A 24633-nucleotide genomic window follows, 5' to 3' on the forward strand; every position below is an offset into this window, starting at 1 on the left:
GCTAGCTGAACTAGATAGGTGGCATCTGCCTTACGGTTAACAGGTGCCACAGAGCCAGGGTGCTCCCAGTTTCTCTTTAAAAGGTCCAAAAGGATATCATGAATAGGGATAGACATGATTTCCTTAGGAGCATCGAGAAACTGGAGAAGTTGTAACATCTGATGCCTAGAGTCCTCTTCAGTCTGAAGCTGGAATGGAACTGTTTCAGACATTTCTTTAACAAAGTTGATAAAGGACAAGTCCTCTGGCGGAGAACGCTTCCTTTCATCAGGAGGAGAGGGCTGTGAAGGCAGATTGTCTGAATCCTGGTACGAATCATCAGTCCAGGGATTGTATGGCTCATCACCAGCTCCCATATGTTTATCAGAAGGGAGTAACGGTGTTATTCCGGAAGGTCTGGGCCTAGGCATCGATGGCTTTGGAAGTGGGACTAAAGGCATCGAGGGAGGCATCGGAGGCAACAATGGAATCAGTGACATCGATGGATGTGTCGGGGGTAGCACTCCGGAGGGCGGAAAGGAGATCGGTGATTCTTCTTCCGATGACAAGGGTATCGGTGAGGAAGGAAACGGGGCCATCTGTTCTCTCGGATGCAGCGGTGGAAGGGCACCGATTAACCTGTCCATTCTTACCCAATAGTGGTGCAAGCTCCATGGGTATCGGATCGGTGGCCGGCTCGGGAACCGGCACCGATGGAGGTTTGAACCCCTTGAGTGCTTTTCTGATGGCCTCTTGGATCATCCGATCCAATTCCTCACGGAAACCTGGGGCATGGATTCCTGGTTCCGGAGTAGGAGGCAGCATTGGCGTAGCCGGAGGGTCCACCGGTGAAGGTGGAATCGCGAATCCCGGCACCTGTCCAGGTGGGGGAACGCCTCGGTGACCCAGAGACAGAAAATGATGGGGCCTTTTCTGTTCGGGACTTCTTTGTTGGTGGCTCAGACGACATTGATGCAGAGGGCGTGCCTGCATCTGTGGCCTGAGCTTTACGGTGGCGGTGTCGATGTTTCCCTCGGTCTTTCTCCTGGGGTGGAACAGAGAGGGTCGACCCCCGCGGAGTCGTCTAAGCCGGTCGGGCAGCAGCGGTTTCCCGGTGCTGGCGCCAAGTAGACGGTACTGATTCAGACGACATCGAAGCTATCGATGGCGTCGGGGGTTTTGGCCGAAAGAGAAGTCCATTTTCTCCAGCCTAACCTTGCAACCCTTTGGTGTCATTTGGGCACATTTGGTGCAAGTAAGGACATCATGGTCGGACCCCAAACACATCACACAGACCGTGTGAGGGTCAGTGATGGACATCGTTCGAGTGCAGTCAGGACACCGACTAAAACCAGACACCATGGCCTTGACAAAATTTAGCCGCGATGCAGTCAATGACCGGTAGGCCGCGAAAGAAAAACTCAATGGGAATCGACCACAAGTAGGTAAAAAAAACTTATCGTTCGACTGCGGAGCAAAGATATCAATAAGGAGACCCCTGTGGGGTAAAATCTTTTTTGAAATTTTTGAAGAAGTTCCGTGAGGAAAAATTCCTGTCAGGAATCGCTGAAGAGCTCCTTAACCTATGTGGCTACTGCTGCGCGGAAAAAAGAAGACTGAAGGGGGACCCCTGCTGGCTGCAGGGTTGGTTCTATGTTGGGCATGCCCAGTAGGTGCCAGTCAAAGTTTTAGAAACTTTGACAAAAGTGTTCCGTGATTGGGCTCCTTCCTGATGTCACCCATATGTGAGGACTACCATCCTGCTTGTCCTGTGAGAATCACTTGTTTTGTTTTTGTATTTTGAATACGACACAAGATCAAGACATGTAAAAAGCAAAAAGCTATACTTACTTCAAATTTTACAGAATATGTGTAGATTAAATCCACTTTACTGGAAAATGTTACAGGAATTTCCATAGGGGGACCACCACAATTTAAATGATTTTCATCTGTATGTTTATAGCTAAAGTAAGACACAAATCATTAATTCTACTAGATATATATACATACACACGTTGGAATTTTTATACATGTGACTGTCAGACTTTTTACACTGTGCAATTTTTGGACAAATGACATGAGAATACCCTCTGTATTCATAGCTTACACAATAAATGCCAAAATCCTTACTCAACATAATGAGGTCCGTATTATTATTTTTTTTTTTTAATTTATAGTTTTAGAGTTTTTACAAATTATAAAAATGCAAAAAATCAAAGAAATACTATTGCATATAACAAAATTAAATCAAGAACCAATTTACAGGCATCCATCCCCTATATGAAATTGTAATTCAAAAAATTACATTAAGCTGGATCTATTTCTGCTAGCACGCGGATACTATCCCATTTGTTCTGAGTCCATCTGGCTACACGCCAGGAAAATTACATTAAGCTGGATCTATTTCTATTTTTACAGCTACTTTATATCTCAACCTGTTTCTTTATCAACCAAAAATGTTTCCAGGTGTGATGGATCCTGAAAAATAAATCTGATCTTTTGATAAACTATAAGGCATTTACAGGGGAACCTCAAGAAATATGTTGCCCCTAAGGACAATACTCTAGGTTTCAGTAAAAGAAATTGCTTCCTCCTATACTGCGTGGATCGCGAAACATCTGGAAATACTTGAACCCTATATCCACAAAATAAATGTTCCCTATTTCTAAAGTATTTCTGAAGAATATTAATTTTATTTTTCTCTCTGCAGAAAGTCACTAACAACGTAGCTCTCTGCGGAATGTCATTGAGGTCCGTATTCTAAAGGGTTTCTCTGGCTAACTCTGGGGCCGATGCAATAATTTTCGCGGAAAGCAGGTGCTGAAAGGTCAGCACCCACTTTCTTAATGCACGCATGGCACCCGCAAGGGGGGCGCCATGCAATATGTAAATTAGAGGGGTCGCGCTAGGATCGCTTGCGCGACCTTAACACCTCCTTGCTAACGTGACACGCCACAGCTGCCGGTTATGAAGATAGACGCCGGTAAACTCGGCGCCAGTTTTCATAACCTGCCTGTCTACCAGTAATGAAAATGGCCGCCGAGTTTACCTGCGTCAGTCTTCATAACTCAACGGTCTGCCGAGTTATTTAATTTCATTTTTTTTACTTTAAAAAAAGTACAGAAAAGCTGTTTTTTCTGCTTTTCTGTACTTCTTTTCAATGCACTCAGCTATTAACGCCTGCTTAGGCAGGCGTTAATAGCTGAGCGATAAATGTGTGTCTGAGATGCACATTTATCTTTTTGCATTTGGAGTGAATGAGTAATAGCCTCATTCACATGCATTTGCATGTGATGAGCGTTAACTCATTCACTCCGCAACGGACGCGCGTTAAATAGGCGCTAATCCCCCTATTGCGTTAGGGGGTGGATTAGCACCTATTTAACCCAAGTCCGACAGCTGAGCGCACTGTATTGCATCGGCCCCTCTGGGAGATAGCCAGACAAATCCCAAGTTTTGAATTTCCCACCCAATTGGTAAGTTTTAGCCAGGTAACTCATTAACCAGCTAAAAAATGTTAGCTGCATAAAAAGGAGGCATTCTGGGGGTGTGACTGAATTTTACATGGAATTCAGCATTACCTGATACGTTTATCTGGTTAACTCTAGTCACAAAACTTCCTGTCCTAAAGTTAGCTGAACCACTAAACCCCCACCCCCAAAAAAATCTAGAAGCTGCGATATTGTGTGATACTTTGCATTTCCCCACCCTTCTACCCGCCCCATTACAATGACCTTCTTTACAAATAATGCAAAGACATGCAAAGAAGATAATGCATAGGCAGTCTTATGCAAATGTTTTATTGCGGTCAACCGGGAAGGTGGCCAGCTGCAATAAAACACAACCTTTTTGAAAAGTGGTAAATGTCAGCAAAAATTAAAAAACATCCTGCGGCTGACACTTGAGGCAGCCCAGACTGCCAAAGAGTATAAAAATGGCTGTCCGATTCTTGTAATTATATTGAAAAATTCATAAATAAAGAATTTAAAAAAAAAATAATTATTTCACATTATAATAATTTCTGTAATTTCAGTCAAGGTCTATTCTTGTAATTATATTGAAAAATTCATAAATAAAGAATTAAAAAAAAAATGGCTGTCCGTATGATGATGGCAACCCCCCCCCCTTCCCACCAAAGTGCCAACAAATAAGTAGTGCCAGGAGGACCCCCTCAAATCAACAGTAAAGAAGAGGGTCTCAGTCCTAGCCATCCCACCCCCCACCCAAATCGTGAAAAAATTAGGGTCCAAGTCCACAGTTCCCCATCCCCCCACCGACAGCCAAAAAAATAGTGGGTCCCGAGCATCATACCCACCCCTCGGATCATTCAATTTTGGATTTTTCACCTTTCAGGGGGTGGGGAGGTGGAGATCTGAGACGAGGACTTTCTTCTTTGTTGACTTGGGGGGTGCAGGCGGTGAGGGTGTGCAATGGGGCCTGCCAGGCACTACTTATTTGTTGGCAGTTTGGGGGGGAGGGGTACAAGGGCAACTATTTTTATACTTTTTGGCAGTCGGGGCCACTTCAAGTCTTGGCCCCGGGTTGAGCCGGGTTCCAGTCCTAATCCCCAATTCAACCTCCCTGTCTTTTAAGGCAATCATGATTCCTTGAAGTTGGAGCCACCATTGCGTTAAAGGACCGCTAGGCACATTCTTTTGCTGTGCATTTTTTGGCCACAGACAAAAGAACGCACCATAAAGCCTTGACGTTTTTTCGGGAAGGAGCCCCACTATCACAGCAAGACTCTCAGCCATAGTGGGACCCCTCCCACGATAAAATATTGCACCTCAGTGTAACTAAGCCTCTGTTAACGCCAGAATTGTTACACACTCCAGCTCTGCTCCACTTTCTCAGGTCCCAGAAAAAGGTGGTAGAACACCGTTCTGGGTTGTGCTGCCAGAAAGTAAACTCTTGCTAATGGACATAAAAAGGGGTTGAATTAGCACAAGATTAAAAGTTGTAAATAGTAGCACCATTCATGAAGGCCAGGGTTGAAGCCTTGACAATTGACACTAATGCTCACAAATTTCAAATCTGTACTAATTCACTGTTCTTTGCTTTGCAGGTCTGCTTCAATATTACCCCTTCCACTTTTGTTCTTTGCAATACAGGAGAAGAGGTGAAGGGAAGGGACTGGATTAGGGGGCAAAGTGAATGTGTGCTCCAGGCTCACCCCTTCCCTTCTCTTCCCTGCAGGGGAGACGCTGAAGTAGAATGTCCCTGCAGCTCTGCCTCAAACCTGAAAAGAAATGCCAGAATTGTGTTTCAGGCCACTTCTCCACAAATTAAGCCCTGAGTAAGCCTGTGAGAAGTTATTTGGATAAAAATTACCTGGGTAACTTCAGCAGCATCTGTCCTGGTAAAATTGTCACTGAACATACTTAGCTATAGTTAATCAGATAAACACAATCCAAGTAACTTTACCATTCTAATGGACAAGCAGCAGGCAATCCTCCCCACCCCCAACAATATAATTAAAAAAATGCTGCATGGCCAGACACCCCCCCCCCCCCCCCCCCCCACAAATACATACAAAAAAAAGCTTGTAGTACTGCCAAGTGTCTCCCTCTAGCCTCCATATAATTTAAATTTGGCTTGTGGAAATTGGAATTAATCCCCCAAGCCCTAACTTAAAAAAAAAAAAAAAAGGAAAAAAGGATTGGTCCAAAATCCCTGCCTCCATCCCACTCTCCACCCATGAACTCTCCCCATGAGTGGGAGCAAGAGAAGCTGTTGCCTGCTCCCTGATTTGCTGAATACTAACAGGCTGATGCAACATGGATGCGCTAAAAACGTGAGCCCAAACTGGGCACAATTTTTGTTTTGACATGCGACAATCATCTCTCCTGGGTGCCCGATGCAATAATCAAGCTGCTGCGCTAAAAAGGATGTACTAGGGATAAATTGCGCGTCCCTAGCATGTCCATGGCATCGAACACCCAGGAGATGTGACTGTGTAGGTTAGGTAAACAGATGCTCAATTTACGAGCGTCCGTTTTTTTCCTGCGGTAGCTATTTTACTGGCACAATATGCATGCACAATATACACGGCCTGGAGCTTGTATATTGTGGGTATATATTGTGTGCCCTGAAAATTTTTTTTACGTCAAGACTTTTCTTTGCATGATGCTGCTTTCTGTGGCACTTCCTATATAGTATTGCAATTATACTAATTAGGAGGAACCACAGAAAAGCAGTTTTTTTGGTTTTTAAGTTGAGCCCTTGACGCACAGGAAGACTTTATGCCTGCTCCAGGGCAGGTGTAAAATTTTGTGGTTTAAAAAGTGCGCCTCGTGCACAGAGGAACATAAGAACATAAGAAATTGCCATGCTGTGTCAGACCAAGGGTCCATCAAGCCCAGCATCCTGTTTCCAACAGAGGCCAAACCAGGTCACAAGAACCTGGCAATTACCCAAACACTAAGAAGATCCCATGCTACTGATGCAATTAATAGCAGTGGCTATTCCCTAAGTAAACTTGATTAATAGCCGTTAATGGACTTTTCCTCCAAGAACTTATCCAAACCTTTTTTTGAACCCAGCTACATTAACTGCACTAACCACATCCTCTGGCAACAAATTCCAGAGCTTTATTGTGCGTTGAGTGAAAATGAATTTTCTCCGATTAGACTTAAATGTGCTACTTTCTAACTTCATGGAATGCCCCCTGGTCCTTCTATTATTCGAAAGTGTAAATAACAGAGTCACATCTACTCGTTCAAGACCCCTCATGATCATAAAGACCTCTATCATATCCCCCCTCAACCGTCTCTTCTCCAAGCTGAACAGCCCTAACCTCTTCAGCCTTTCCTCATAGGGGAGCTGTTCCATCCCCTTTATCATTTTGGTTGCCCTTCTCTGTACCTTCTCCATCGCAATATATCTTTTTTGAAATGCGGCGACCTGAATTGTACACAGTATTCAAGGTGCGGTCTCACCATGGAGCGATATAGAGGCATTATGACATTTTCCGTTTTATTAACCATTCCCTTCCTAATAATTCCCAACATTGTTTGCTTTTTTGACTGCTGCAGCACACTGAGCCGACAATTTTAAAGTATTATTCACGATGATGCCTAGATCCTTTTCCTGCGTGGTAGCTCCTAATATGGAACCTAGCATCGTGTAACTACAGCAAGGATTATTTTTCCCTATATGGAACACCATGCACTTGTCCACATTAAATTTCATCTGCCATTTGGATGCCCAATTTTCCAGTCTTGCAAGGTCCTCCTGTAATGTATCATAGTCTGCTTGTGATTTTGTATCATCCGCAAATTTGATAACCTCACTCATCGTATTCCTTTCCAGATCATATATATATATATATATTTACACTTTTCCTGTAAGTAACCTGCTTAAATTTGTATATAGTCCTGTAAATAGCCCGTTACAGTTTTAATGCTCTAATTTCTATGCCCCCTGCTCTTTGTATAATCCTCCTTGTTTTCCCCTCCCTGTTGATTGTAATTTCTGCCTTTAGTTACAATGTGAACCGGTATGATGTATGCATACTAATACCGGTATATAAAAAGTTTCATATATATATATATATATATTGAAAAGCACCGGTCCAAGTACAGATCCCTGAGGCACTCCACTGTTTACCCTTTTCCACTGAGAAAATTTACCATTTAATCCTACTCTCTGTTTCCTGTCTTTTAACCAGTTTGTAATCTATGAATGGACATCGCCTCCTATCCCATGACTCTTTAGTTTCATAGAAGCCTCTCATGAGGGACTTTGTCAAATGCCTTCTGAAATTTCAAATACACGACATCTACCAGTTCACCTTTATCCATATGTTTATTAACCCCTTCAAAAAAATGAATCAGATTTGTTAAGCAAGACTTCCCTTGGGTAAATCCATGTTGGCTTGTGTTCCATTAAACCATGTCTTTCTATATGCTCTACGATTTTGATCTTGAGAATAGTTTCCACTATTTTTCCCGGCACTGAAGTCAGGCTCACTGGTCTATAGTTACCCGGATCGCCCCTGGAGCCTTTTTTAAATATTGGGGATACTTTGTACCTGAAGACTGGAGGGTGGCCAATGGATGATTTTAATGATAGGTTACAAATTTTAACTAATAGATCAGAAATTTCATTTTTGAGTTCTTTCAGTACCCTAGGATGCATACCATCCGGTCCAGGTGATTTGCTACTCTTTAGTTTGTCAATCTGGCCTACTACATCTTCCAGGTTCACAGTGATTTCATTCAGTTCGCCTGACTCATCACCCCTGAAAACCATCTCCGGAACTGGTATCTCCCCAACATCCTCATTAATAAACATGGAAGCAAAGAATTCATTTAGTCTTTCTGCAAAGGCCTTATCTTCCCTAAGAGCCCCTTTAACCCCTCGGTCATCTAATGGTCCAACCGACTCCCTCACAAGTTTTTTGCTTCGGATATATTTTAAAAAGTTTTTATTATGAGTTTTTGCCTCTATGGCCAACTTCATTTCAAATTTTCTCTTCGCCTGTCTTATCAGTGTTTTACACTTAACTTGACAATGCTTATGTTTTATCCTATTTTCTTCAGTCGGATCCTTCTTCCAATTTTTGAAGGATTTTTTTTGGCTAAAATATCCTCTTTCACTTCACCTTTTAACCATGACGGTAATTGTTTTGCCTTCCTTCCACCTTTCTTAATGTGTGGAATACATATGGACTGTGCCTCTAGGATTGTATTTTTAAACAATGTCCAAGCCTGTTGAACACTTAACCTTTGCAGCTGCACCTTTCAGTTTTTTTCTATTTTCCTCATTTTATCAAAGTTTCCCTTTTGAAAGTTTAGTGTTAGAGCTGCAGATTTACTTATTGTCCCCCTTCCAGTTATTAGTTTAAATTTGATCATGTTATGATCACTGTTGCCAAGTGGCCTCTCACCAAATCCTGCGTTCCACTAAGAATTAAATCTAAAATAGCTCCCTCTCTTGTTGGTTCCTGAACCAATTGCTCCATGAAGCAGTCATTTATCATATCCAGGAACTTTATGGTCTCTAGCAAGTCCTGATGTTACATTTACCCAGTCAATATTGGGGTAATTGAAATCTCCCATTATTATTGTACTGCCAAATTGGTTTGCTTCCCTGATTTCTCTTAGCATTTCATCATCTGTCTGACCATTTTGTCCAGGTGGATGGTAGTATACTCCTATCACTATACTCTTTCCCAACACACATGGGATTTCTACCCATATAGATTCTACTGAACATTTAGTCTCTTGTATGATCTATATCCTGTTGGACTCTAGACCCTCCTGGACATAAAGTGCCACACCCCCACAAAGTTGATCCTCCCTATCATTGCGATATAATTTGTACCCTGATATAGCACTGTCCCATTGGTTATCCTCTTTCCACCAAGTCTCTGTGATGCCAATTATGTCAATCTCATCATTTGATGCTATACTTTCTAACTCTCCCATCTTACTTCTTAGACTTCTGGCATTGGCATATAGACATTTCAAAGTGTGTTTTTTGTTTGTATTAACAACATGCTTTTCAGTTGTTTGGGATAATTCGGAAATCATTAGCTTCGGTGATTTTTTACATATAGGCATATGGACTATGTTTGCTTTTAATGGAACCTCTCTGTTGGGTTGCCCTAACTCTGTTTCATTAGTATCCTTCAAGGATACATTTCTCCGAACCATGCACTGCTAAGTGACTGTCTACTTTCCCCCTTGTTCTAGTTTAAAAGCTGCTCTATCTCCTTTTTGAAAGTTAGTGCCAGCAGCTTGGTTCCACTCTGGTTAAGGTGGAGCCCATCCTTTCAGAAAAGTCTCCCCTTTCCCCAAAAGTTTACCCAGTTCCTTACAAAGCTGAATCCCCTCTTCCCTGCACCATCGTCTCATCCACGCATTGAAACTCTGGAGCTCTGCCTGCCTCTGGGGACCTGCACTTGGAACAGGAAGCATTTCAGAGAATGCCACCCTGGAGGTTCTGGATTTCAGCTTTTTGCATTGCGGGGTAATAGCTTATCTTATCTACATGGCATTTAAATGCGATGAGTTCTATTAGCTACGCCTTTGTTTGGATTCGCTGATCTCCTTATTGCATTGGGGAGTTATGGACGTGCATACAAAACACAAATCCAACTGCTTGTTAAGCTGTGCGCCAGCCTGGGAGCACTTTATTGCATCGGCCTATAAGTGCCCATAGCTGTGACAGCTACTAGCAATGTATATTAGGGATGTGAATCGTTTTTTGACGATTTAAAATATCGTCCGATATATTTTAAATCGTCAAAAATCGTTAGAGGCGATATACACTAGGAATTCCCCCGATTTATCGTCAAAAATCGTAAATCGGGGGAAGGGGGAGGGGGACGGGGGAGAGCAGGAAAACCGGCACATTAAAACAACCCTAAAACCCACCCCGACCCTTTAAAATAAATCCCCCACCCTCCCGAACCCCCCCCCCCAAATGTCTTAAATTACCTGAGGTCCAGTGGGGGGGTCCCGCTGTGATCTTCCACTTTCGGGCCACGGGTGCGTTAATAGAAATGGCGCCGGCGCTACCTTTGCCCTGTCATATGACAGGGCAAAGGTAGTGCCAGCGCCATTTTGGTTCCTGTCCCCCGACGTCACGAGCGCAGGAGATCACTCCCGGACCCCCGCTGGACCCCCAGGGACTTTTGGCCAGCTTGGGGGGGCCTCCTGACCCCCACAAGACTTGCCAAAAGTCCAGCAGGGGTCCGGAAGCGACCTCCTGCACTCGAATCATATTTGCCGTATTGCAAAATGGTGCTGGCCGTTTGCAATACGATCGATCACACGATTCACATCTCTACTGTATATTAGTTTATTCACTGCACTTGGGCAATAATTGGTTCATTCACCAATTGGGGGGGGAGTCGCCTGGCCATATTAAATTTTGCAAATATTGGAGGACTGACTATTTGGCTATGCAATATTTTGCATTTTCCAATCATAATGGGGGGTGAATACAGAAGAGGGAAAAATAGAGTTACCTAGATATACTTAAGTATTGCTCCACACCATCTTTTTGTTGTCTGGCTAAATATTAAAGAGGAAATTACTTACTCAGTTAAAATGTAACTTCTCCATGGGAGCAGGAATTTCAAACTGGGCATTGTCAAAATAAAAGTTATCCAGACAAACCCTTTTGAATATTGACCTCTTAATGTATAGTTTTGCTTAACAATGTGGTATGCATTAGCTTAATACATTATTTCAACCCCCTAAAGATATATTATAAAGATAGCAAAACAGACGAAAAAAGCACACGAGCTGGAAGCTATGAAAAAGTATACACACTACGCTATATAAAGGGAAGGAGATAGTTGTCTGTGTCCTTTCAAAAGCCCCCACAGACCAGATAAGGAGGAACAGTCATATTTCAGCATCTTACAAGAGCAACAAGTAGTGAACAAAAGCAGTCAATGCTTTTTTTTTTTTTTTTTGACCCAGCAGTTTCCTTCTGTTCCTTTGTACTCTCAGTTCAATCAAAACCAGAGCAGGGATGTGCGATCATGAGGTCTTCATTTGCAATTTCCCAGAGACCTTTTACCCCTATTTTATCTCTTTGCCCCTCCACCCCACATTCTCAACATACCTCATCTGGTCTTTGACGTGATGGTCCTTGGCTAAAGGCCAATTAGGGCTCCCTCTGGAACTTTTTAATCCAGCTGTCACCTTTCAAGCTATGACCTTGACTCCCTTCTGAGCCTGTGAACGCTACCTCCACAGCATCCCCAGCTCCAGGTGACCTGAGAAGTGGAAGGACCCAACTTGGGGAATTAAACTGGGGACCTTCTGCATGGCAGTGTGCAGCATTTAACATTTGAGCCACTGAGCCAGCCCTACTGATGCTCATGTTATACAAATAAATAGTCTGGATCTAACTACCACCATTGCAAAAAAATGTAAGCCATTTTTTATAAAGATCATGGTAGCAGAATTCATTTTCTTACCTTTTTGGAACAAGCCTCGCAGCAACCAGTCTTGCACCAGGCCAATTTTCACCAGACCCACTGTGATAGGTGATAGTAATGTCGACATGGTTGAAGAGATAAAAATAATTCTTCTTGTTAAATTCAGACTGAAAAAAAAGAAGAAAAGATTTTTCAGAACTGTGGAACAGCAGTCAAGGTCTCACACCCTTTGCCACATTTGTGGAATTCTTTGCCCCATGAAAATCTTTTTGCTGAGGATTTTCCTGCCCTTTTTTTTTTTTTTTTTTTTTTTTTTAAGAATGTTGAATAGCTGCCTTTTTTATGTTGGTTAGCTTGCTGTTTTCATTAATGGAAGGCAGAACACAATGCGATTTCGAGTTGTTTTAGTCATGAGGTATAAATAGTGACCAAGAATGATGTTTTAGTTTTAAGTTGATCACCATGAGATATTGGGCTATCCCATTATTAATGCTCATTTTAATTTTTGTGTTGTATAATATCATGCTAGTGGCTGTATCTAAACAATTATAGTAACTGTATAACATTTGTAAGCCATTTTGATTTTCTTAAAAAAAAAAAAAAAAAAGAGAAAAGAGAGAGAGCCAGACCTGATATAAATATTGGAAATGTTACCTGCATACACGACTGATAACAGTACCAAGTATAGATCTCAACAGTTCTGACTCCCAACAAAATGCACTCTTGAGATCTATACCTGGTACTGTCAACAATTAGAAGACTGGCCATATGGTGACACCAACAACTTGATAAAACTGATTTGCTACGATACAGTGAAAAGCTGAAATTAGCTTCAGTGCAGACACACTGAGAAATTGCTGTCATTTTCTTTATCTTCTCTTGAACCAACATTTCAACAGAGTATATTTGAACATAGTCTATGTTCAAGCACTCCTCCAAGCGTACAGAGTCCATTTTCATAACGATGCACACCATTAGGAAGTCAAAACCCACTACCTTTACAGAAAGTTGTTTTTGTCTTTTATCTCCATATCTGATGGGTAGTTCACAACAGGAACTGCAAGTTCCTGCTACAGTAATGCTAGCACCCTGCTGGGTCTTTCTGCAGGGTCTGTGCTCCCAGAGGAGCATCCCGCTGAGCCTAATCATCCTTAGGGAAGAAACTGAGTTCCTGGCCCCTGCTACCTGATTGCAGAGGCAAGGAACTCTTTAGTGTTCAAACACACCACAGTGCTTGCAACGTTAGCCTGCAGCATGTAAGCAGAACTATCCAAGCTTCTTATTTTATCTAGCCAGAAGGCCATCACTTTCTTGGTGCAAAGCCATGTAAATATGTAACATCAGAAAATAATTCTTCCTCAGATAGTGAGATAAAACCTGTGCCAAAGCTTTATCTGAATACCACATGTTCAACTTTGTGTTTCATGATATAGAACAGTATAAATCTTTCAACAGTTGCTAAATATGGAGAAATTATTACTTACCTGATAATTTCCTTTACTTTATTAAGGGCAGATGGATCCAAAACCAGTGGGTTATGCACCTCTACCAGCAGAAGGAGACGGAGCAAAGCTGACATCATGGTATATATAACCCTGTACTAACATCAGCCTGCCAGTATTCTCTGCAAAAGCCAACTGTGAGCAAACTAACAAAAAACCTGATTATTAACAGATAACCATTCCAGTACTCAGCCAACAGGAAAACACTGAGCTCAGACAAAAAGTGTAACACTAGTCTAGGGACTGGAGTAACACTTACCAATAACCCCTGGAACACGCAGCCACGCAGGAGGACAATAGCAGCCAAGGGAGGGAAGGTGGATCCACCTGTCCTTATTAAAGGAAATTATCAGGTAAGTAGTAATTTGTCCTCTTAGCATACAGACAAGTAGATCCAAAACCAGTGGGATGTACCAAAGATACTTCTGAACAGGGCGGGAGGCTGCCCACGGTTCGATCAACATCGCACATGCAAAAATTGTGTCCTCCCGGGCTTGCACATCTAGGCAGTAATGCCAGGAAAAGGGATGTAAGGAGGATAATGTCGCAGCTCGGCAAATGTCAATAGGAAACATTTATCTAACCTCCACCCATGACACTGCCTGAGCCCTGATGGAATAAGCTTAGGTAACAGCTGCTCAGCAACCACGTACGCAGCTGTGACTACCTCCTTAATCCAGCAGGCTTTCGTAGCCCGTAACAGTGGTGTTATGTTTAAGTAAGAATGTGAATCCTGGGCTGAGATGAGAGGTGCTTCCGCCCACAGGGAGGAGCCCTATGAGCCTCACCTTCAGCAAGCGCAGTCTCAGTGGCGTGGGACACAGCTAGAAGTGGAGGCTTTATTATGAAGGAAGGAAAAAGTAATGTGCACAGAATTAGAGATATAGTAGTACAGTCCTGGGCAATGGGAATTACCCAGAGTGAGACCACAGCTGAGAAGATCCGGTGGTGGCCCACAGAGCGGGGTACACTGGGGATCCCCTCTGACGAGTGTAGGCATCTCAGAAATACAGATCCGGTAGGGGCCCGCAGAGCAGGGTATGCCGAGGATGTCTGTACAGTAGATGTTGAAGAACTGGTAGCGATGCCGGAACCCCAAAGTGACTCCTGTAGATGGTGTGTAGGTAGTCTGTATAGCAGGAAAGCTGAATGGCTTCTACTGAAGAAAGGCGGTAGTGGCCCGAGAGTCGGGGTACACAGTGTGGAATCCACAATATAGTCTGTATAGTAGAAGTCAGTAGAGGTACTCACAGTAGATGGTTCCTGGAGGGAGATAAGAGACCGGAGAAGCAGGTCTAGTAGCAGTCAGGCAGGTAGGCCCACTGAGAAGCAGATAGCCAGGAACGCAGGGGAGCCCCCAAGGAGTGGGTACTCAGAGCGTTGGATGCCAAGACAAAGTCAGGAACAGGAAGTCCTTGAATGTGGAGAATTCAGCAAGACGAAACTCACTGCTAACTCGAGGAAGGCAAGGGCTGGTCAGATTAAATACACTAGCGGGTTGACGTCATCGGGCAGGGACGCCCCCAAGGTTCCCGTCATGAAGTGTTCAAATGAGGCCCTTGCGCGCAAGGGTGCAACTAGGTAACTCCGGGTAAAAGATGGCGGTCGGCACCGCCCACGCTGTCCCAGGAACGCCGGAGAGGTCGGCGGGGCCTGGCAGAGACCGCCATTCTTCCCAGACTTGATGGAGCGGGGAAAAAAAGAGGTGAGCAAGAGAGGTCGCAGCCGTCTATGACTGACAGGCATAACAGCTGGCTCGCCCTGTTTACTCCCCCCAGGGAGAACAAATAGGCGATCGGTCTTCCTGAGAGGTTTAGAAACCTCCAAATACCTCAAGATATGCCTCTTGACATCCAAGGGCCGTAATAGGCGATATTCCTCTGCTTTTCTTTCCTTGTCCAGAGACGGCAGGGAAATTAACTGATTCAAGTGAAAATCCAAGACCACTTTTGGAAAAAAAAAAAGAAGAAACAGTATGCAGCTGCATCGCCCCCGGAGTCACTGTAAAACAGCTCCTGGCAAGAAAAGGCCTGCAGTTCGGATACTCTACACGTCAAATTGCCTTAAACACCATTTTCAAGGTCAGTAACCTCAAGGAAAGCCAAGATTCAGTTGAAAAGAGAAGCCCACCAAAAAATCCAAAACTAGATTAAGACTCCACAAAGGAAACGGTAACCGCAAGGGAGGACGAAGATGCTTCATTCCTTTTAAGAAACAGGCCACATCTGGATGAGCCAACAAGAGTTCACCATTCACCTGAACTTGGAAACAGGCAACAGTCTTAAATGAATTAAGGGCCAACCTTTACTCAATCCATCCTGCAAAAATTCCAAAAAGAGTGGGATCTTAACCAAATGAGGAAGAACCTCTCAATTTTCACACCAAGCCTCAAACACTCGCCAAACCCGCACCTAGGCTAAGGAAATGGATAACTTTCTCACTCATAGTAAGGTGGCAACCACTGCAGCAGAATATCCACACTTCAGCAACCAGGCTCTCTCAAGGGCCACACCATAAGACAACATCAAGTCAGATCTTCATGAAGAACAGGCCCCTGCCATAACAGATCCCTGTGAGCTGGAAACCATAGGGGAGATTCCACCAGGAGCCTTCGCAAATCTGCATACCACAGTCTTCTGGGCCAATCTGGTGCCACCAGCAGCATCAGCCCTGAGTGACTCTCAATCCTCCGAATCATTTTGTCCAACATGGGCCATGGGGTAAAGGTATACAGTAGTTTGCCCTCTGGCCACTCCTGTACGAGGGCATCAATGCCCAAGGACCTTTGGTCTCTCCTGCCACTGAAGAAGAGAGGAAGCTTCGCATTGCGAGAAGTCATCAGCAGGTCCAGAAAGGGAAGGCTCCAGAGATCCACTACAAGCTGGAATGCTTCATTTGACAATTCCCATTCTCCTGGATCCAGACTCCGTCTGCTGAGAAAGGCAGCTCTAACATTGTCTTTTCCTGCAATGTGTGAGGCTGAGATATCCTGAAGATGCTTTTCCACCCATTCCATAAATTGGACTATTTCCTGTGACATTTGCTGGCTCTTGGTACCTCCATGCCGAATAATGTAAGCCACCATGATCGCACTATCTGACATTATTCGGACCACTTGACCCTGCAATCGGTTGCCAAATCGCAAGCATGCCAACCAGACAGCATGAGCTTCCAGTTGACTGATGCTCTAGAGAAACTCTTCTGTACTCCAGTACCCTTGCGCTGTCAAGCTCCTGACAGTAAGCTCCCCAACCCTGGAGGGTCGCATCTGTCTGAGTACTAGCCAGTCCAGTGATCTTAGAGAAACCCCATTCCTTAGATGATCCGCTTGCAACTACCACTGCAGATGAATGCAGATCTTCATCATAGGTGGAGCCGAATCGAACAATCCTGAGACTGTAGACGCCAGTGAGGCAGCAGAGTGCACTGAAGAGGACGCATACGTGCCCTCGCCCATGGTACCATCTCCAGGGTCACCGCCATCAGAGAACCTGTAGATAAGAACATATTGTCAGACATTTTGTGTTCGTAGACACACCTACGCCATCACTTTCTGAATATTGCCCTCAGCAGGAACAACCTGCCCTGCTTTGTGTCAAAGTAAACACTGAGATACTCCAGTGACTAAGATGGCTGAAGATTGCTCTTGGCCAGATTCACCATCCAACCTAGCTCCTGCAACAAGGAGATAACCTTGCACAAGATCCGAAGGCTCTCTTCCAGACTCTTGGCCCAAATCAGCCAGTCGTCTAAGTACGGATGTACCAGAATCCCATCCTCTCTCAACTCTGCTGCCATCACCACCACCACAAACCTTGGAAAAAGTTGTGGGCATGGTGGTCAAACCAAAAAGCAGTGTTCAAAAATGACAACACCCCAAAACTGCAAAATGCATAAATCATTGATGCTCTAGCTGAATGGGAATATGAAGGCACACCCTCGGACAAATCCAGAGACATCAAAAACTCCTCTGACTGTACTGCCACTATCACTGATCGCAAAGTTTCCATGGAGAAATGAGTCACCCACAAATGACGGTTGACCTCCTTGATATCAAGGATGGAGCGAAAAGAGCCCTCCTTCTTTGGCACAATGAAATAAATGGAATGATGAGACATGGGCACTGGAACCATAACCCACTGGCTGAGGAGTCTTGACAACGTACACTCCACTCCCTATCTCTTCTGTGGAAAGCTGCAGGGAGACCATGAAAATGTCCCGAGGAACACTACGAAACTCCAGTGCATAGCCATCACATCACCTCCAGAACCCACTGGTCTGACATGATCTTGACCCACCTCTGATAAAAGAGAGAGGAGACCCCCTATCTCCTGTTCCTGGGGGTGGGTAGGCACACCTTCATTGGGAGGCTCCACTACCCGACCCTGTACCCTGTCTGGGCTACCTGGAACAAAAGGACTGAGACCTACCCAAAGGTCAAGCCCTTTGAAAGGCCGCTCCTCTGTAGGGTCGAAACATTTTGAACTTCTCGTGCTGAAGGAGCGCAGCGTCGGTTTCTTATCCTCTGGTAGCCAAGGAACCTGGGACTCACCCCACTTACTGGTCATTTTCTCCAGCTCACTCCCAAACAAGAGCAAGCCTTTAAAGGGCAACTTTGTAAGGTTAGACTTCGAGGTTGTACCGGCCAACCAATTTCTCAGCCATAGCTGATGCCTGACCGTTATTACCGAAGCCAACCCTCTGGCCGAAGTGCAGACCAAACTGCAGCCCGTATCTTCCAAAAAGACGGCTGCTGGTTCCATCACTGCCCAGGAATTCACACCAGATTCATCGACCTCCTAAAAGAGAAATAAACATGAGCGAGCCACTAGGGAACAAGAAGCAGCTATCTGCAAATTCACTGCCATTGCTTCAAAAGCCTTTAAGATAGAACATAAGAACCTTGAATACTGTGTTCAATTCTGGTCGCCGCATCTCAAAAAAGATATAGTTTCGATGGAGAAGGTACAGAGAAGGGCGACCAAAATGATAAAGGGAATGGAACAGCTCCCCTATGAGGAAAGACTAAAGAGGTTAGGACTTTTCAGCTTGGAGAAGAGATGGCTGAGGGGGATATATGATAGAGGTGTTTAAAATCATGAGAGGTCTAGAACGGGTAGATGTGAATCGGTTATTTACTCTTTCGGATAATAGAAAGACTAGGGGGTACTCCATGAAGTTAGCATGTGGCACATTTAAAACTAATTGGATAAAGTTCTTTTTCACTCAACGGACAATTAAACTCTGGAATTTATTGCCAGAAGATGTGGTTAGTGTAGTTAGTATAGCTGTGTTTAAAAAAGGATTGGAAAAGTTCTTGGAGGAGAAGTCCATTACCTGCTATTAATTAAATTGACTTAGATAATAACCACCGCTATTACTAGCAATGCAGTATGGGTCAGACCAAGGGTCCATCAAGCCTAGCATCCTGTTTCCAACAGTGGCCAATCCAGGCTACAAGTACCTGGCAAATACCCCAAAACGAAGTATATCCCACGCTACTGATGCTAGTAATAGCAGTGACTATTTTCTAAGTCAACTTGATTAATAGCAGGTAATGGACTTCTCCTCCAAGAACTCATGCAAACCTTTTTTAAACCCAGCTACACTAACTGCATTAACCATATCCCCTGGCAACAAATTCCAGAGTTTAATTGTGTGCTGAGTGAAAAAGAATTTTCTGATTAGTTTGAAATGTGTTACATGCTAACTTCATGGAGTGCCCCTAGTCCTTCTATTATTCTTCTATCCTGTGCATCCTTCAAGGCCGCTCCCCCTTCTACGGGGATAGTCATCCATTTGGTAACAGCACACCAAACGCATCCACTTTCGGAAAGTGCAATTGCTCTCTTGCAGCTGGATCCAGGGGGTACAGTCCTTCCAAGGCTTGTCCCCCTTTAAAATTAGATTATGGGGGAGATCACGTGATGCACTGATGTGGAAGGATGTGCTCCTTCCTCCCGTTAATGCCCAGATTCGCGGCTGATTTGAGGTTTTTCATCGGCTCCAAAAAGAGAAACTGACCCGTAAGGCTTGCTCCACAGCCTGGAGAAAGAAACGGCGATGGCGACGTGCCTCACAAAGCGCAACAAGGAGAAAGAGAAAGCCTGCTGAACCGGGACCGGAGGAAGAACAAGGGATTGCTGACCTTCAGCCCCTAGCCACGATGGCAGATATAAAAGCGGCAGTATAGGAGGCACTTCGGCCAGATTTACAAAAGCTATCGGCAACACTCACAGAATTGACCTCTTCTCTGGCAGGCTTTGAAGCACACGTCTTTGAGCTTGAGAACAGAGTTTCGGAAACACAATATGGCTCCAATACGCGACTACGAGGCAGAGATTACAGTCTTAAAAAGTCAGCTGGAAAAACATGAAGAACTGCTGGAGGACTTAGAAAACAGGTCCCACCGTTCAAACCTCCGCTTTATTGGGCTGCCTGAATCACTGGCTGAGCAGGAGCTGGCACCCTTTCTAGATGACAGAGGGGTTAAAGGGGCTCTTAGGGAAGATAAGGCCATTGCTGAAAGACTAAATTAATTTTTTCCTTCCGTGTTTACTAATGATTATCGGGCCGATACAGTAAAGTCCGCGGGAGAGCGGACGAATGCCCGCTCTCCCGGTGCGCACACCGGCGAAGGGCATTCTGTATTTAAATTAGGTGACGCGGGAAAAACGGGGAAAAGGAGGCGCTAGGGACACTAGCGCATCCCTAGCGCCTCCTTTTTGACAGGAACGGCAGCTGTCAGCGGGTTTGACAGCCGACGCTCAATTTTGCCGGCGTCTGTTCTCGAGCCCGCTGACAGCCACAGGCTCGGAAACCAGACGCCGGCAAAATTGAGCGTCCGGTTTTCGACCTGACAGCCGCAGGCCGAATTGAATTTTTATTTTTTTTTATTTTTTTTTTTTTACTTTTTTTACTTTTCGGGACCTCCGACTTAATATCGCTGTGATATTAAGTCGGAGGGTGCACAGAAAAGCAGTTTTTACTGCTTTTCTGTGCACTTTCCCGGTGCTGGAAGAAATTAGAATTTCTGGAAGTAAAATGTGCGGCTTGGCTGCACATTTTACTTTCTGTATCCCGCGCGCATACCTAATAGGGCCATCAACATGCATTTGCATGTTGAGGGCGCTATTAGGTGCCGCGGGTTGGATGCGCGTTTTCCTCCCCTTACTGAATAAGGGGTAAGGGAAAACACGCGTCTAAGAGCAGGCTAACAGTGCACTCCGGAGCGCACTGTACTTTATTGGCCTGTATGTTAGGGAGATACCAGTTCCGGAGATGGTTTTCAGGGGTGATGAGTCAGACGAACTGAATGAAATCACTGTAAACCTGGAAGATGTAGTAGGCCAGATCGACAAACTAAAGAATAGCAAATCACCTGGACCACATGGTATGCATCCTAGGGTACTGAAGGAACTAAAAAATGAAATTTCTGATCTATTAGTTAAAATTAGTAACTTATCATTAAAAACATCCATTGTACCTGAAGACTGGAGGGTGGCCAATGTAACCCCAATATTTAAAAAAGGCTCCAGGGGCGATCCGGGTAACTATAGACCAGTGAGCCTGACTTCAGTGCCGGGAAAAATAGTGGAAACTATTCTCAAGATCAAAATCGTAGAGCATATAGAAAGACATGGTTTAATGGAACACAGTCAACATGGATTTACCCAAGGGAAGTCTTGCCTAAAAAATCTGCTTCATTTTTTTTGAAGGGGTTAATAAACATGTGGATAAAGGTGAACCGGTATTTGGATTTTCAGAAGGCGTTTGACAAAGTCCCTCATGAGAGGCTTCTAAGGAAACTAAAAAGTCATGGGATAGGAGGCGATGTCCTTTCGTGGATTACAAACTGGTTAAAAGATAGGAAACAGAGAGTAGTATTAAATGGTCAATTTTCTCAGTGGAAAAGGGTAAACAGTGGAGTGCCTCAGGGATCTGTACTTGGACCGGTGCTTTTCAATAAATATATATATAAATGATCTGGAAAGGAATACAATGACTGAGATTATCAAATTTGCGGATGATACAAAATTATTCAGAGTAGTTAAATCACAAGAGGATTGTGATACATTACAGGAAGACCTTGCAAGACTGGAAGATTGGGCATCCAAATGGCAGATGAAATTTAATGTGGACAAGTGCAAGGTGTTGCATATAGGGAAAAATAACCCTTGCTGTAGTTACACAATGTTAGGTTCCATATTAGGAGCTACCTCCCAGGAAAAAGATCTAAGCATCATAGTGGATAATACTTTAAAATAGTCGGCTCAGTGTGCTGCAGCAGTCAAAAAAGCAAACAGAATGTTAGGAATTATTAGGAAGGGAATGGTTAATAAAACGGAAAATGTCATAATGCCTCTATATCGCTCCATGGTGAGACCGCACCTGGAATATTGGGTACAATTCTGGTCGCCGCATCTCAAAAGAGAGATAGTTGTGATGGAGAAAGTATAAAGAAGGGCAACCAAAATGATAAAGGGGATGGAACAGCTCCCCTATGAGGAAAGGCTGAAGAGGTTAGGGCTGTTCAACTTGGAGGGGGGATATGATAGAGGTCTTGAACGAGTAGATGTTAATTGGTTATTTACATTTTCGAATAATAGAAGGACTAGGGGGCATTCCATGACGTTAGCAAGTAGCACATTTCAGAATAATTGGAGAAAATTCTTTTTCACTCAACACACAATAAAGCTCTGGAATTTGTTGCCAGAGGATGTGGTTAGTGCAATTAGTGTAGCTGGATTCAAAAAAGGTTTGGATAAGTTCTTGGAGGAGAAGTCCATTGGCAGCTATTGATCAAATTCACTTAGGGAATAGCCACTGCTATTAATTGCATCAGTGGCATGGGATCTTCTTAGTGTTTGGGTAATTGCCAGGTTCTTGTGGCCTGGTTTGGCCTCTGTTGGAAACAGGATGCTGGGCTTGATGTACCCTTGGTCTGACTCAGCATGGCAATTTATTATGTTCTTATGGAGTCCTGGATCACACGTGTGTTATCTTTACCCACTTTACAGGGCCCTTTGAAGATCGAGCGAATCCTCAAAGGGCCCTGTCTGGGGCTCAAAAGAAGTGAGTCAGGAAGTCCTGGAGTAGTGATCACCAAAATATTAAACTTTATGCATAAAGTTGAGATAATGAGGGCCTTGAGAGCCAGGAAAGCTCTCACTTACGAAAATAAAAAGATCCTGTTTTTTCTGATTTTTCTACCATTCTATCAGCTCAGAGGCTCCTTGGCTCCATACTGTGCCAAATTTTATGCCCTTGGCTTGAAAGTTTCGATGGTATACCCTGCAAGCATTCGCATTAGCACACCCCATGGCGTCCACTGGCTTTCCACTCCAGAGGAAGCACAGCAATTTTTGACAGCACAAGAAGTAGGAAGATCAAAGGAAGCCGGCCTTACCAAAACCTGAGTCACACTGGACCTGACTAGAAATGCCCGGGTGGGTTTTGTTTGTACTGGAGACACACGCAGTTTTGGCCTCGGCCTGAAGACTCATTCCTGTCTGCATGAAAACACCCCATGGACCAGATGACACGCTATCGGGCTGGAAGCAATGGCATATGATCAGCGGCTGGGACTCTCATTTTTTGCTTATTGGTTTATTTACAGACAGGTAACGGACAATCTTGGACTGCACAGTATGCTAAAGTCTTATTTGTTCCACTGACTAATTATTCCCTTCAGATGCTTATTTGAGTGGAAGTCTGAATTGTGGGCATGAACAGGAGGTAGGAGCAGAAAGCACACAGTTGATCTCCATAGTTTCTTCTGTTACACGGGGGATGGTTGCTGTACGGGGTAGGGGGGAATTAAAGGGGGTGAGCTCATCATTAACATCCTAGAGACTTGTTAGGGCAAGGTTGTAACACTATTAGTGCTCCACTCCTACCCACGGAAGAGAGGAGGGTGGAGGCCCTAACTGGGGGGGGGGGTCATCTCTACACAAAGACACTCTGTTTTCATCTATTCAGTCACAGTTACCCCTAGTTATGGCTAATCAGGATATCAAATTCTATTTCTGGAACGTATGTAGCATTAACTTCCCGATAAAAAGGTCCAAAATACTGGCAACCTTGAAAAGGAAAGCTGCTGATGTAGTTTTCCTGCAGGAAACACACTTGGATGATGCGGAACACCAAAAAATTATGCCAAGGTTGGGTAGGGGAAATATCATTGTATATATTCTTTAATGCAAACTCTAATCTTATATGCTTTTATTGCTTTTCTCTGACTTATAAGTAAAACTTCTATACTTATAGAAAAGTGTGTTGTGTATTCTATGTCAAAACAACCACCAATTTTCCTACCCACTACATCCCCAGTACTCCCAGCATCTGGGAAATGTCTGAGAAATTAGAGCCAGTAACTCATCTCTATGAAAGAAACGCAACATAGTTCTATATGGCTCCAATCCCAGAGGAATTTCTCCAAGGAGTAAGGATCGGCTTCATCATCCATGCCATCTGGGTCCCTAGCGAGGAGACCTGCCTCAGATCTAGGCACACACCAACATTTACCCGCAGCGCCAGGCATGCGGGAATCTGCAGCTTGCGATCCTGACCTGTTAAGATTGTCCTTAGCCAAGGAATGTGCCTGAAGAAAGGACCGCAGCTCTTGAAAGAATTCTACCCAAGAAAAGGCAGAGGGATCCATGCCAAAACCAGGTGGAATCAGACCTGCACCCATTGAACTATCTTCCCCTGCTGATGAACCAATTAGGGGAGCCCCAAAATCAGGTGACACCTCTGGCAGCTTTTTTTCCATTCCTGCATCAGGCTAGGGAGAACCAGACTTAGTAAAATCAGATGGAGGCAATTTTCCCTGAGCCTCCAAACAACGCTGATACAAAGTTAGAGGGAATGCCAGGCTGGGATGCCCGAGTATAGCAATTAACACAAAGTGCAAGGTGCTTAGGCTTCTTTGCTATAGGCGCCAGTTTGTCAATATGCCTTAACAGGCATCTGATAAGAGTGTGCCCAGCTGTGTGGGGGGGACAAGATGGCAGTGTAAGCTAGGTCTGAGGAACGCTCTCTCCTGCAAAATTTGTTTCCTGAAAGGATGCCAGGGAAAGGAAGGGAAAAGTACGCTCCTACCCCACCAAAGTTGCTCTCCCCTCCGGACAGCGATTAATAACGTCCTTTGGACCAACCTCTGCCTCGGTGACGGGGGGGGGGTGAATTCCCCGCTGTGGAAATTGCCAAGGGAGCAGCAGATCTACCTGGGGAGGTTACCCTAAGCCC

General features: G+C 44.3%; 1 protein-coding gene across 5 annotated transcripts in view; it reads right to left on the reverse strand.

Moving 5' to 3' along the window:
• Nucleotides 1-24633, reverse strand: part of LOC115094582 (transmembrane 9 superfamily member 2-like) — a 467181-nt gene that overhangs the window by 305512 nt on the left and 137036 nt on the right. For all 5 annotated transcript variants that reach the window (XM_029607790.1, XM_029607789.1, XM_029607788.1 and 2 more), the window contains exons 6-7: nucleotides 11921-12048; nucleotides 1831-1942 (exon numbers count right to left, since the gene is read on the reverse strand). In XM_029607790.1, coding sequence (XP_029463650.1) covers nucleotides 1831-1942; nucleotides 11921-12048 — 240 coding nt within the window. The remainder of the gene's footprint in view (nucleotides 1-1830; nucleotides 1943-11920; nucleotides 12049-24633) is intronic.

Source organism: Rhinatrema bivittatum, chromosome 6 (assembly GCF_901001135.1).
Source record: "Rhinatrema bivittatum chromosome 6, aRhiBiv1.1, whole genome shotgun sequence".
Taxonomy (NCBI): domain Eukaryota; kingdom Metazoa; phylum Chordata; class Amphibia; order Gymnophiona; family Rhinatrematidae; genus Rhinatrema; species Rhinatrema bivittatum.